The sequence below is a fragment of the Falco rusticolus genome, chromosome W, assembly GCF_015220075.1.
Source record: "Falco rusticolus isolate bFalRus1 chromosome W, bFalRus1.pri, whole genome shotgun sequence".
NCBI classification, from domain to species: Eukaryota; Metazoa; Chordata; class Aves; order Falconiformes; family Falconidae; genus Falco; species Falco rusticolus.
In genome coordinates this window covers 8277363-8292149 of record NC_051209.1, presented here as the reverse complement: position 1 = coordinate 8292149, position 14787 = coordinate 8277363, and the positions used below count along the sequence as shown (strand labels likewise).

Below are 14787 nucleotides of genomic sequence, written 5' to 3'. Positions count from 1 at the left end.
GGTTTTAATGTGTCTGAAGAGAGAAACTCTTAATACTTAAAAGCATGCACAACAAACCCTGCAGACGGCTGGACAAGCCAGTTACTCCCAGGTAGCACACAAGCAGCACACACACATGTACAAAATCACTGTGTGCTTTGTCAGGTTTCCTTGCTTATTTGAAGTGTTTAGGCTTCAGCAGCATGCTCTAGGGAGTCAGGGTTTCCCTTCCTCATATGGTAGCTTCTTCTAAGTACCATCTTTCCTTTGTAGCCTGTTTTTAAAATAGTATGAGTTAAAAGGTGCCTCTTTGCTATTAAAACATGCCATTTTGTTCTACTTCCTTGTTTTATCCCATTACTGACTTGCTTGTGTGCAGACAAGATCAGTGTGTGATCTTTGATATTTTTCCCCCATTGCCCTGCTTTCCAAATCTGGTTTGCTTTGCAGGGAGGATAGAGTAAACTGCTTTCACCTGGGAAGTGGTTACTCTTGTATCCTAAGCCAGATCTGTTTCAGAGTTAGTTTATATCTGCCTAGCAATGAATAGGCATGTATGTATTACTCCTTTATGCTAAAGGAGGGCGAAATCGAGCTATAAGGTGTAGGAATGCAGATAGCTTAAAAAATCTACCTGGAATTATAAACAGTTCAAAGACTTAGAAGATCTTAACTAAAACAAACCCTTGTGTTGATGTGTGCTCAAAGAAAAAATGACAAGCCAGTGTTTGTTGTAGTACGTGGTATTTCTCTGTGCTAGCAGACATGTCTTTTTCTATCTGAACTTGCTTATGACAAATGCATTTGCAGAAGACTTAATTGATTGTCTGGAATGGGTTTATGGAGGGGGGGGGGTGCCTTTCAGGCAGTTAATTGTATATATTCTTTAGCTCCAGAATATTGGTGTTCAATCGCATATTTTGAAATGGACGTGCAAGTTGGAGAAACATTTAAGGTCCCTTCAAGCTGTCCAATCGTTACGGTTGATGGATATGTGGATCCTTCTGGAGGAGACCGTTTTTGCCTGGGCCAGCTTTCCAACGTGCATAGAACAGAAGCCATTGAAAGAGCAAGGTATTCTGCAAATCACCAGAGCCCCAGCTCTCTGTGGTATTTGATAATCATTTGGTTTTGCCTTTAGTATGTGCCTCCCTTTTGAAATGACAAGTCTGGTATGTTTCTTTTAACTGAATTAAGTGTAGCAGAGTGTATATTTCTAGGCCATGACTGTAATGCATTCAAAATGTGGACTGTGTAACAAAGACTTTCGGTGCTTTGCAATAGTGCATTGCTTTTCATGGCTTTCAAAGGCTGCGCCTTCAAGGATAAAATTAGCAACTCGTGCCATTATGTATGCAAGCTGAATATTAGCTCTCCACACCAGAGAGTGATGTGAGAATAACTGCAATATATAGATTTGTCAAAGGAGCAAAGGAAGGTTGATAAAGAGCCTAGTGGATTTTCATTCATTCTCACCATACGTGAGCTAGGCTTTGATGTGGAAGCACAGAGAACCGAAGCAATCTTGCAACATTTTTTTTCCCCTCTTTGAAAAAAAGAGGAGGAAAATGATTCCACGTCTTCAGGAATGTTGCGTTGTGGCGATCAAAATGCTAGATTGCTGTAATGAGATTCAAATGAACATACAGTTCTGCATTAAAATGTGGTTTTGTGTATGTACTATTTCTGTACTAGATTTTCTATACTATGTTTCTATACTAGAATACTTGTGGGATTTTACACTTCTGAACAGAGCTGAATGTGTTTGGCATCCCAGCTCTGTATTGTCAATAAGTACAGTAGCTGCTACTCAAAAATCATTGGTTTTGCATTCTATTCTGTGTTTCCCATAGCTCTTTACATGGTATTACAAATGGCTTTTTACTTTACAGATTTTGTGTGACTATGTACTGACTTACACCTAAGATAATAACTACAATTTCAGGTCCTTGTATGAGTGGAGCGTAAATTAAGGCAGCACCACTGACTGAGTGCTGGAGAATTGTTCATGGTTTATTTAGTAAAGGTCTTGTTTACAGTATGTACACACAGGTGCATTGGAACTGTTTTTCTTTTTAAGGTTGCACATAGGTAAAGGGGTGCAGTTGGAGTGCAAAGGAGAAGGTGATGTGTGGGTGAGATGCCTCAGTGACCATGCAGTCTTCGTTCAGAGTTACTACCTGGACAGAGAAGCAGGGCGTGCACCAGGGGATGCTGTTCACAAGATTTACCCAAGTGCATATATAAAGGTTGGTTTGACGTTCCTAGATGAAAATTGTGGGGGAAATAGCATACATTTGGTTCTTGTAAATGTTAGGGAAGCTATGAGGCACTGACATAAATGTCACTTTCCTTTTAGTTCTCCTTTAAAAAAAAAAAACAACCTCCTCCATTTGACAAGTCACTTAAGATGACTTTTTAAAATTAAACTCTGAAGTATTATCTAGATACTATGAAAGAAACTGATTTTGTATTTTGTCACAGTCTTGATAGCAGTTCTTTCTACTTTTAGCCTTACAGTTTTAAATTAACTGCTACTAAAATTTTTAGCATAGGTTATCTGTTTCTTTACTTTCTCTCCAAAACAAGAAAAATTAGGAAAGTGTGTATAAATGCAGTAGAAGTGTAAAGTGTGTGTTAGTGTTAACGAATGTGAAGTGATCCAGAGGTTGCAGAAAGTTGCATGGAAACAAATTATTTTTGGGAGGTTCTTACTTGGACATGCCTCTGCCAGATTTGAAGCTTTATTTAGGACAAATCACACTTGTGAAAAATAATTCTTGAATTAGAGAGAAACTGTTTGAAGTTTGGAGTGTTTTGTTTTTTTTCTTTTTTTAATCCTCAGTTTTGCAGACAGGTTGTGTAATGAAGGTGAAAGAAACCCCACTGACTTCTGTGTCTGAGCTTTCTAGTATGAGAACAGAGTTCCTGTAGATATTACTGCTGAGCCTGATCACAAAGATAGAAAATGCTACCAACCTGAAACCTAGCTGCTGAAACCTTATCAATTATTGGTATTTCTTTTAAAGAGACTGACATATTTCACTAAAGCAGTGAAGAAGATTAAAGTCTGACAAAGTGAAGCAGGACTTGGCTCCCATTTTTATTTATGTGCCTGTTTTTCTGGAGATTCTGGGATTTAACTAAGCAGCTGGGATTATATCAGCCTGTGGCACTCTTCAGACTGTGGTCAGGCAGTCAGTTCTGCATAGAATATGCTTTAGCCTGCTCAGCTCAGCTGGGTTCTGGTATTGCTGGTGGTAATAATGTCATATGAGAAGAGTTTCTTCAGAAACAGCTTTAATGGACCGTTTCTGTTAGAAATTAAGCAAAGCAGGGAAGGCTTGTTTTTACCCAAGTGCATGATGAGACCACAGAAGTTGCTTTGGGCGAGCAGAGAGGTCCAGATTATTGGGGATGGGAGCTGAGGAATTCTTTCCTTCCTTGATTTTGGTAAGTCTACATAGTTCAGGTTGTTTTTGTTGTTGTTTGTTTGTTTTTTTTAAGGTGTTTGATTTACGCCAGTGTCATCGTCAGATGCAACAGCAGGCTGCCACGGCCCAAGCTGCCGCTGCTGCTCAAGCTGCAGCAGTAGCAGGAAACATCCCTGGACCAGGATCAGTAGGTGGAATAGCCCCAGCCATTAGTAAGTACATTAACTGATTGGTCTCCTCTTTTTTTCCGTACCTGAAAACAAACACCACAGCTCTCCTCATAACTGCACCCATTGCCCCTGCAATGGTGCAAATTAACTTGGAATGAGGTAGTAAGATTGGGGTGAGATGGGGCTGGGGTGGCATCGAGGTAAGTCTGTATTCATTCGGTTTGTTACTGCTCCACACACCAGTTTTCACTCTGTAGCCTTCAGGGAACGTTGGATATGAAAGTGGGTACTTACTGTACTGCAAGAAGTGTTGCAGTACAACAGAAAACATGTTATATACAAGGTCAGATAGCATAACCCTATGAGTTTAAGCAGAGATACTTTTGGCTGCTTAGCCCAAGCTTGAAAAATTACCTTTGAGATCTAAGTTCATAAAAATATTACTCAAAACAATAGGGATTACTGGGCAACAAGTCCTTGACTAGGTATAGAAGTCAGTATTACAGTTCTGGAGAAGAGGAAGAAGAGAGTGTGAGGGTGTGTTTCTTTTTCTCTTTTTATTTATTTAATTTTTTTATTATTCTGGGCTAGAGTTTTCTTAGTTACTAAATTCTAGATCCTTGAAATTGTACCCAAGTACTTCTAAAAGTGTGAGTACCTACATGTCTCAGACTGCTTTATGTGCCTTAGTATTTTCTGGATTCCTTGTGTTGCCATGTGACTCTCCAGCTGTCCTACAAATTGCTGAAGGCATTTTGGAGGATGTATTTAAATTTTCTTAACCATACTTGCAATCTGAAGTTTGCCAGCTGTATTCATCTTTTTTATTTTATTAGATGCAAGCAATGTAATTAGTTCATCCAGTTTCCTGCAGATGGTCAGTCACAGTTCTTATGCTGAAAATGCAGCATTTGGCAAACCTCAGGAATAAATATTTTTTGACTATATTTCTTAAATAAGGTTTCGTGCATTGTTATCACATAAGACATTGGGTTTCATCATGTCTGCTTTATTATAAGGAGTTTTATATTTCAGAACCCTTTCAAGATTGCAGAATGATGAGAAAAAATTTAATTGGAAGAAACGCAGAATAATTACTGCGTTCATTGTAGCAGAGATCTAGAAATGTGGATTGGCCTTTGCTGTGGTGAGAGGGGAAAGCTGTACGTGAAGAAAGAGCCGAGCAGACAGGAATGGCTAAACAAACCAGATGATAAAAGAAACGTGTCTGTGACCGCTCCTGTTTAGGTTTGTCAGCTGCTGCTGGAATTGGTGTAGATGACCTTCGCCGCTTATGCATACTCAGGATGAGTTTTGTAAAAGGTTGGGGACCTGATTACCCAAGACAGAGCATCAAAGAGACACCGTGCTGGATTGAAATTCACTTACACCGTGCTCTCCAGCTTCTAGATGAAGTACTTCATACCATGCCTATTGCAGACCCACAACCTTTAGACTGAGATCCCTCTGCTGCACTGCTGTGGGCCATTATATTGTGAGGATGGTGGACTGTAAAATACTTTTCTGTTTATAACCTGAAGATATATTTTACTTTTGTTCTGCTTAATCTTCTAAAACCAGGTTTTAAAAATGTGTTTGCCGCCTTGCTCTTAGCAGAAATAAACTGAACATGCAGAATTTGGATTTCAGTTATTTTCAGAACTTAACTGTCATAATACAGGGCTTAAAGTGGAAGGTAAATGCCTTATAGAGCCTTTACAGTATTGGGTTTGTTCCCTTTGAAACTTTCCTTCTCTATTGTGGAATCTTGGTGATAAGCCTCACAGGAGCCTTTTGTATGCAGAATATATATTATATATATATATATTTATATCTGAAAATTCCTTCTAATAGTTACAAACATTTATCTTACAGCAACTTTAAAATTCCAGCTGGTTTGTGATGTTCTTTTTAGGGAACAATAGTTAACAGAAGACGTCTTTATTTTGTTGACTATCTTGTTATGATTTTTCCAGATCAAAACCTAGAAGCTGTCAAAAAGTGAGGGACGAGACGTACGTTGTTGGCATTGATTAAAAATAGCAAGGAAAAGAAATGTGGCTTTTCCTTCACTAGTTTTAAATAAAAATCAAAGATATCTTTTATTTAATATAGACACGTGAGTTTTAAAACACTAAAGGAAATGGATACTTTCAGTGCTGGCACTCAGTTTAACATGAAATACCCAGTCTGCAAAGTTGCCACTGAAAATGCATAATGAGTACCTAATGGCAGGAACATATTTTCATAACTACTACTGACTTTTATGATTTTACTCAAGTAAAACTTGGCAGATATTTTAAAAAACTTGCATGACACTTTTTACTTGCATATACCATTAAATCATGTATAATATTACATCGATATTTAGGATCCAGTTTTTGTATCTGTTCACCATTTCCACTCAGGGCAAGATGGCAAACTTGTTTTTATACCTCTTGGTTATTTTAAGCCCTATGCCATCAATGACCGTATCAATTGGCAATGACTTTGTATAGAGAATTTATAGTAGAAAACAAAATGCAGATGTATTGACTGTATGACAGATACAATATGTATGCTTTCTCTCTAGTTAATAGTATAAATAAAACTATGAAAACCCTGATTTTTATAAATTTAGTTTCTTCTGTTATGTAATTCTGCACCTTGAAATCATTGATCTTGACTTGATGGATTATTTTCCTTTGCAAGACCAGCAGCAGCCAATAGTGGTAGGAATTTTTGTTGGTTTGAATTGCCAGGAAGCAACTCTCATTTTTCTTACTCCCCGCTTCTCACTAAAAGCATGTCCTGAGGATATCTGTTTCTGCTGTTTGCTGGGGTATGAAGAGGGAGCAGGAATTCCTGCTTTTTCAGCCTGTGTGTAGGGAGTCAGAGCTTAGTTAAACAGGCTTAGAAGTACGCAGACACCAACTTCAGTCCTTCAGGCGCTGCCGGTTTGGTCTGCCTGCCATGCTGTACTGAGCCAACCTGGCAGTGCAGCTGTAGTGGTTAACCTAAGTAGAAATCTTGGAAGAGATTATTCAGGCTTTTTGCCAAGCTTCTTGCATAGTTTCAGGAATCTGTAGAGGGCTGTGACACGCAGTGTTTAGGTATTGCTTCCCCTATCTGCTGAAATTCTTATTGAAGATGTCAGCGGTCATTGTTTCTGTCTTAGGTGTGGAAGCACAGAAGACTGCGTGAGCTTTCTCTGTGTTTTCATTAACAGTTGTTGCCTTCTTCAGACTAACTCCTAATAAGATCAGTCTTTTTTTTTTTCCCCCCTCTTATGTGGTGACTTCTTGATATTTGGAAAAATCACATTTCTTTTTCTCAAGACCTTTGGTTTAAAACTTTTTTTGTTTTCCTTTCACTCCTAATGATCTAGTTTGTCCGAAAAGCAAGCTTCAGGTTCTTGAGGAACACTTTCAGTAGAGGATTCTGACTACATCCTCAGAGAAGCTTATTAACCAGCAGCTCGGTTATGCTTCATCCACAACAGAAAGCTTGATTTGGGGGAAGAAATGAAAAGCCTGACTACATGTTCTTCTTGCCAACCCCCTTTTGAATCATCTGCCCTGCTCTTACTGCTTGTTTCAAGGTACCTTGGCCTTTGGGAGGTGTCTGGCCTTTCGACTGATGAACTGCTTTTAACAGACTGTTCTTTTGATTAGGAGTCCCTGAGCTTACTCCCTATTTAACTTTGCGGTTTTGCAAGGTGCTTATCTTGGTGGGTGTCTGATCTGTGTGTGGCTACTTCACAGAAAACCCTCTGTACCAGTTGTTTATTTTTGAATTGTGCCGAAATTTGATAAAACAGTAACAGATTGCTTCTGCCTGTTGGTGTTCCTGCCTGGATTGCAGCCTGAAAGAGTTCAGCTATTAAGACTGGGGTGTTTTTGGCAGATGTTTTGCAAGTCTCCACCTACAGTGGATGGTACCTATAGTGTAGTATTTAGATGGCTAAAAACATTCTGAATGGAACAACAAAAGAACATTGGTTGAGTTTATCAGAACCAAGAAGTCGCAGGCTCCACATCAGGAGTAATCTGAATATTGTGTGAGGCAGTAAAAATGCTGAAATGGTGCTTGTCTTACCCACCAGGCAGTTACTGATAAGATGCAATCATAACTGTTAAAGGGCAAAATGAGAGACTCATTCTTAGTTTTTAATATGCCTTTAACTTAATTTTTGTACTTTTATTTCTTGTGACGGCATAAAATGCAGCGCATAATGGATTGGAAACCCTTCAGCAGCAGCTCATTGAATCTTTGACAGTCTTGCATTTATGTCTTTTTCTGAGATTCAAAAAAGAGCTACAGCTACTTGACAGCTGTGACGATCCCCATACGCGCTGTAGGCAGGGATGTCAAGAACGCCAGAATCGTGCCTCCTCTTCAGCTCCAAATGTCTCGGAGTCCATGAATTCAACAAGTATTTTTTTCAGCTAGCAAACTCTAGCTTGTGCTCCTGTTCCTGGGTCTGCTCTGCTTCGTTCTTTTGCTGGAGTAATTACCCTTGTGTTTCTCACCCTCTGTTACATGCATGCTCCTCAAAAAAAGCATTGGAGCTGGAGCGCTTTGTAATCTCACCTCATGTTCTGGAGAGTTGGGATTAGCACCGCAAGGTTTAGATGGCTTTAGCAGTGTTATTGTTAGTTTTGAAAGCAAGGGCATTTGAAGTTGACACAATAAGAGATGTAGGAGAGGAAACCTTTTCGCTGGCGTGATTTCAAAAATATGTAAAAGAATTCTAATGGGAAACCCTTAGAAGGAGCCGTAAGCGCTATGCGGTGCTGGTTACAAATGGTTGTTCTGAGATGTGGCTTTTCTGGGCTTGATGAGAGCGATGTGCTCAGGGACCCAGACCCCCTGGCTGTGACATCAGTGACTTCATTAACGGCTCTAAGCATACTGAAGACCCGGGAAAATACTCTGGCTGCTTTACAGAGAGGGGCCTAAAGGAGGTGACGGTCTCCCCCAGTCACAAAAGAGGTCTATAGCAGCAGTAGTCATTGAACCTGTGTCCAACTCCTCTGCCTTACCTTTGAGGCCATCTTACTACTTGTGACACTTCTAAAGACAACAGCGTCCTCTCTGCATAGCTCAGGAACGACTGCCTCAATTCTTTTACTAGGAACCATTAAAAAATTCCTGTGCCAGTGTATCTGGGGGGGCTTCTGCCTCTGAACCCTTTGAGTGTTGTTTACGTCTTGATGGTGGTCTTTATTGAGACATCTTTAATCTCTTCCTTGAAGAATAAGCACTTTAGAAAGGACTGTCTCGTCAATTTGCATTTTTACTCTGCTATGCGGAGTGACTGGGATCACTGGTCAGATGGGTCTTCCTCTAAGTGGGATTCAGACTTCATTTAGGAAATCCTCTTCCCCCCCCCCCCTTCTCCTGTCAGGCCCCATGCTACTTAGTATCTGCTCCATAAAATTACAAGATGCTTGGTTGTCAGGTGGTGTTAAGGACACAATTTTTGAGCAGTTACTTCCTTTCTGTTTTTTAAGTTAAGGCTTAAGCATTGAAGGTGATGGTCTTGGCCTGGTCCTGCTGATGAGTGTTTCCATGACTGATGACGGATTTTTGAGGACCATGGTGCTGTTCTTGCGACTGAGATTTGCAGCTTGCCTGTCGTAGGCATGTGTGTTATTCATGAGCACTAAGCTGGTTGCATCTACTCCTGATGCGCCTAGTCGCACTTCAGTCCCGGGCAGGGAGATGAAGCCAACGGAAAGCGCTTCCCCACCAGTCACGTAGGAGCTGGATGCTGTACGTATCCTTGCATTGTGTCATCTGCCTCCAAATCGCTATCCTCGATCATGTGTTTCTGAAAATGATCTGGGAGGTGCAGCCAGGTCAAGTTGAAGCTGCCGTGTATGATGCTGCCGAGGTCCTTGAGAAGTGACTTCCCAGCACTGTAGAAGTTTTACTTGGTGAGACCTGGCAGAAAGCAGAACAACTGCCGACAAAATCTCGAGAAGTTTTGGCGCTGTTGGCTGCTGTTGTGCCTTGTGAGCGCTATGCCACTCCTAAATTTACAGGACTTAATTCTTTCAAGTTCACCAAAATCACCTAATGCTTTCTTGCTACAGTACCTTTTTCTGTGTCTTTTTGGTGCAGTTTGGTAGCACTACAAAGTTGTGAATCAGATGGATTGAGAGCTGTGAATTACCCGTAACCCAAAACTTGCCACGAGAGGGGTTTTTGAGTGTGAAAGCCTAGTTAAGCGTTTCTTCTTTTAGCCATTGCCTTTTGATAAGCGGTCAACAGAATTCCCAGTAGTTCCTTTGTAGCTTATTGTATGTTTTTCATTAGACCTAGTTTGTGGATAATATACTATAGTTAACTTCCCTGAAATTCTGTAACAGAGTATGTTTTTGATTAAAAAAGGTAAAGATCCAAGTCTTTGGCTTCTTTATTTCATGCAGTGGACAGCTTTGACCCTGTTTCTGGCTGGCTGGCAGCACTACTAGCTGTGGTCTTGGATGGTGTGGGGGCTGGGAGAGCTCCCTGGGGCAGGGCTGCAGGTTCACGGTGCTATGTGTCAGCTGCTTCGGTGCCACCAACACTGACCCCAAAGCCAAGTGCAGCGTCCAGTGTGGTAGCCTCTCTGAGCACGTGAAGGCAGGCAGGTACCAGGCTGTCTGAAGCTGGCAGGACATGACAGTTTTGTGGGTTTTTGTATTAATGGAAATTATTTTTTTTTAATCCACCAGCTGAGCTCTGTGTTTTGTTGCGGCCTCGGAGCAAGGACCAGGGACTGGAGCTACTACCAGGTCTCGGCAGCCGTACGTGGTGATAGAGCGATGCTGTGCAGTCCGGGGAGGATGCAGCTGAGCCCAAGCAGCACATGCTGGTGGCAAAATCCCTCTTTCAGCCTCAGCCGTAGCCTTGCTCCAGCCGACGCCGTTCCCAGACCCCACTAATGCCCTGCTGGTCCTGCTCCCCAGCTGTGGCTTGTGCAAAGCTGGGGATGGCGGGGGGTTGTACTGTTAATGTCACCAGCACTTGCTCAAACTGTGACCCTTCCTCAATAGCTCGTACGCTCAGCTGTGCTGGCAGTTGGAGGGAGCAGAGGGCCCGGGTGGCTGCAAGGCCCTTGTGCCATCCTGGGGGGGTGACACCCCTTGAGCTGCAGCTCAGGCGCTCGGCTTCGCGCTTACTTGGCTCCTGGAGCCCAACCTGCCCCAGGATGGAGGGTGGCAGGGGCAGGACTGTGAGCTGCAGCAACACGAAATCCTGCAAAAACTAAAGGGTTTGGGGTGTTTTTTTAATACCTGCAGCAGAACCAGAGCCATGGGCATGTGGCTCTGGCGGAGGTGGGTGTGGAGGGGGGGGTTGTGTGTGTCTGTGTCCTCAGAAGCCTTTAAGGGACGTGGGGCTGGGAATCCCCTGGCATGGAAGGGCTGGGGACAGGCACCACCACCCCCCCACCCACCCACCCCCGAGTCATCCAAAGCTGGTCATGGAATGGTTTAGGTGGGAAAAGACCTTTAAGATCATCAAATCAATCCCTTAACCCAGCACTGCCAAGCCCCCCCCCCCCCCCCCCCCAAATCAGGCCGTGCCATGCAGCATGTGGGCTTTCCTACAGCCCCTTGGTGCAGCTCCTTTGCCCCCAAACCCATTTGTTTTCTTTGCAACAGCCTGCACCCCCAGCTCCTTCCATTCCTTTTGCATTTATTTACAATTTTACCCAAGCAGCTCCTGGAAATGCAATGTGACTTTGGAAAGAAAAAAGCCCAACAAATTAAGGCTAAAGGTATTTTTTTGGGGAAAAAAAACCAACCTACAAACCAAACCCACTTATTTTTTTTGTTTATACCAGTTACGCTTCTTTCAGGAAGCACCAGTGTGGGATCCCACCCCGGCATGAGCCCTGGTTGCTGTACCAGGGCCGGGCTCAGCCACGGCAGGAGCTGGGTGGTCAGCACCAGCTGCCTGCACCTTACCTGCACAAACCAGCCTGCCATGTCCCAACCCCCCCAGCATGGGCAGGTTGTCCTGGCAGCTCCAGTGAGCTGGAGCAGAAACGCTGCAGGATGGGGCCGAGGAGGTGCCCGTGGGCATGAGTTCACTCACCTGCTGGTGAGTTTTGCCCCAAACTCTCCATTCCAACCCCCAAAACCAGCTCAGTTCCTGAGTCTTGATGTGTTGGTGGGCTCATCCCAAGGGAAGCATCGCCCCTCTACCTCTGCCAGAGCTACAGGCAACGTAAGCTTCCTCATGAGACATGGAAAAGGGCATTTTTGGTCCAAGGAGGGAGAAGATTTCTGAGCACAGCTCCCTGCCGCAGTGCACCAGGCTGACTGCTCACAGAACTGAAAGAACGGCACCAAGTACAAAAGGATTTACTTTGTCTTTGGTTTTGTTTGTTGTTTTTTTTTTAAAAAAAAAAAAACCACAAACTTAGAGCAATTTGTTGCCAGCTCCTGTGCTGTACCTACTGTCCCCAGCAGCAGGTTTGAACCCCATGGGTAGCTGAGCAGGAACAGCTGAACCTTGGCTGATTTTCAGGACCAAACAGGAGATGCTGAGCACAGGGACGTGCCGTTCCAAGCACAGCTTGCGCTGCTTCCCACCCCGAGGTTCGTACCACTGCTCGCCAGCAGTATCTGCAACAGGGCGCATAAAACAACACCGAGTTCCCTCCCCAGGAGCCAGGAGAGGTTTCCCATCCCTGTCTACCCCCAACAAGGAGCCAGATGTTTCACAGGACAGGGACTGGGCTTTCGGACCAGTTCCTTAAAACCTCACCTTGGAATAAAAAAAATAATTTATCTCTTCTAACGAGCCTGGCTGGCAGTGGGGCAGACAGGCTCATGCGGATGGATGCTTGGTGGTGAGTGCTTTCCTTTCCATGAACAAGAGTTAAAATTCCAGGTGGGTTAGTCACCCATCACAAGTGCTCCTGAGCATGGAAAAGTAAATTCATGACAGCAAATTGAGAAGTGGAGTCTTATGCAACTCTGAAGCAACCACAGTGTTACTTGCTCTGCTAAATAAAACGTGTTGGAGGGGATGGGATTTAAGATGGTTGATGCACATCTAGAAATAACGAGGCTCTATCTCCCTGCTGCCTGAGGTTTTCTGTCCAGGACCTCTTGTTACACCACTAAAACTGCCCCAAGACCCAAGTGAAGTAAATTTAAATACTCTTTGATCTCTTCCCAAGACTTAATACTAAAAAGGCACTTAAAAAGAAATATTCTGTCTACCTGAAGAAAGCGAACAGAAAGTTTAGATTTGAGGACACAAGCTTCAGGGTGGTGGCTTTGAGGACCACAAGCAGATGCACAGGCTCCACCATCTCCAGGTACCCCAGGGATGTACCCCAGAACAGTTGATGATGAAGGAGATGTGAAACAACCCACACACACGAGTGGCCCTCGGGCATCTAAAATCCTTGGCCGAGCAGGAGAAATTCATAGAATATCATAGAATGATGTAGGTGGGAAAAGACCTTTCAGATCAAGTCCAACCATTAACCCAGAGCTGCCAAGCCCACCACTAACCCGTGGCCCTGTGCTGCCAGGAAGAAGCAAGGATTATTCTCCCGCTCCCCAGCCTGCAAAGAATAATCAGAAGCAGGTTCTGGTAATAAACCTAGCAGCACCCCATTGTATCTACCCACTGAGCCCCAGCAAGGCTCCCCTTCAGCACCCCCAGGCTGCAGGGAACAGCCTCAAGCAGCATTGCAAGCAGGATTTATAAATACACACCTTTGAAGCCAAACGTCCTTCATATGCCTTTTCCTATTGCCTGCTGTCACTCACCTCCATGCCAGGGAAGAGTCCATCTGCCATCCAGGTGCTCTGCTTCACTGCAAACCTTCCCAGAGGGAAAGGGCTCCCTCCCACAGGCCCCCACTGGTGAGAAATCAAAGAATCATTTTGGTTGGAAAAGCCCTTTAAGGTCATTGAGTTAACCCAGCACTGCCTGGGATGCTTCAACAGGGAGCAGGGATATATCTGGATGGACATTGCTCAAGTACCCAACACACCACAGCAACAGCCAGCACAACACCCAGACCAAGGAGCCTGCAGCTGGGCTCCTTCTACCCACAAAACTAGAGTCAAAGGGGGAGGAGAGGGAAGAGAAGGCAGCTCACGGCAAGGAGGGGATGCAAGGACTTTCAAAAGAAACATGAAAGCACTCTGCACAAGGTGCAAACTGATATTGGACTGGGAGGAAACCCAACAGGAGACCCACACAACTTGACATCAGGAGGTACTTCTGCAACACCCCATTGGAGCAGGTCCAGGGGAAGCCACGGGGATGGTTGGGGCTGAGGCACCTCTGCTGGGAGGACAGGTTGGGAGAGCCGGATTGTCCAGCCTGGAGAAGAGAAGGCTCTGAGGAGACCTTACTGCAGCCTTTCAGCACTTAGAGGGGGCTTAGGAGAAAGATGGGGACAGACTTTTTAGCAGAGCCTGTAGCGACAGGACAAGGGGGATGGTTTTAAACTCAGAGGGGAGATTCAGACTAAATGGAGGGAAGAAATGATTTATGCTGAGTGTAAGAAACTATGGACTAGGGTATTATTTATTAAGATTTATGTTAAGCCCAATGTAAAGATTAGGCAACAAAAGATAAGATCACCGCCAGGTGTCCAGGATGCTGCTTGTGAAAGATAAGATAACCGCCAGGTGTCCAGGAACCGACAGAAACAGGACAGACAACCCCATATAAGGACATATGAGTGAAGGGTCAACACCTCCACTACCTCATGAACACGAAAGTAAAAAAAAGTATAAAAAGGGACTGTTTGAACTGCTCAGTACGGCAGTTGGCGAAGCGCAGACTCCCCTGCCGTCCAGCGCTGTCTTTGCTCGTATTCTACTTGCTGTAATTAATAAAAATTTTAATTGGATTATGATCTATTGTGGTCTCAATTTATAACACTGAGGATGGTGAGGCACTGGCACAGGTGGCCCAGAGAGGTGCCTGATGCCCCATCCCTGGCAACATCCAAGGCCAGGCTGGATGGGGCTCTGAGCAACCTGATCCAGCTGAGAATGTCCCTGCCCATGGCAGGGGGCTGGACCAGGTGGCTTTTGAAGGTCCATTCCCATCCAAACCATCCCATGATTTCTGCTGCTGGCTGATGCTCACCAATACCAGCATGGGGAAGTTTACCTCACAGCTGCACTGAAAGCCCCCTGAAATGCAAGCTCCTGAGCATTACAGCTGGAAGACCACAAATTGCTTTTTAA

The 14787-nt window shown here is 44.0% G+C and overlaps 1 protein-coding gene and 2 long non-coding RNA genes across 4 annotated transcripts in view; 2 read left to right on the top strand and 1 right to left on the bottom strand.

The window, feature by feature from the left end:
• LOC119140820 (mothers against decapentaplegic homolog 4-like) overlaps window positions 1-9973 on the top strand; it is a 29095-nt gene extending 19122 nt beyond the window's left edge. For both annotated transcript variants that reach the window (XM_037372453.1, XM_037372452.1), the window contains 4 exons: window positions 870-1053; window positions 2060-2228; window positions 3487-3625; window positions 4832-9973. In XM_037372453.1, coding sequence (XP_037228350.1) covers window positions 870-1053; window positions 2060-2228; window positions 3487-3625; window positions 4832-5043 — 704 coding nt within the window. In that variant the 3' untranslated portion in view covers window positions 5044-9973. The remainder of the gene's footprint in view (window positions 1-869; window positions 1054-2059; window positions 2229-3486; window positions 3626-4831) is intronic.
• Window positions 1-14467, bottom strand: part of LOC119140825 — a 48052-nt gene extending 33585 nt beyond the window's left edge. Inside the window, exon 1 of the long non-coding RNA XR_005101736.1 lies at window positions 14287-14467. This is a non-coding gene — a long non-coding RNA (uncharacterized LOC119140825). The remainder of the gene's footprint in view (window positions 1-14286) is intronic.
• Window positions 14123-14450, top strand: LOC119140828. The gene is made up of 2 exons (XR_005101739.1): window positions 14123-14179; window positions 14221-14450. It is a non-coding gene; the product is annotated as an uncharacterized LOC119140828 (long non-coding RNA).
• Window positions 14468-14787: the final 320 nt, after the last annotated feature.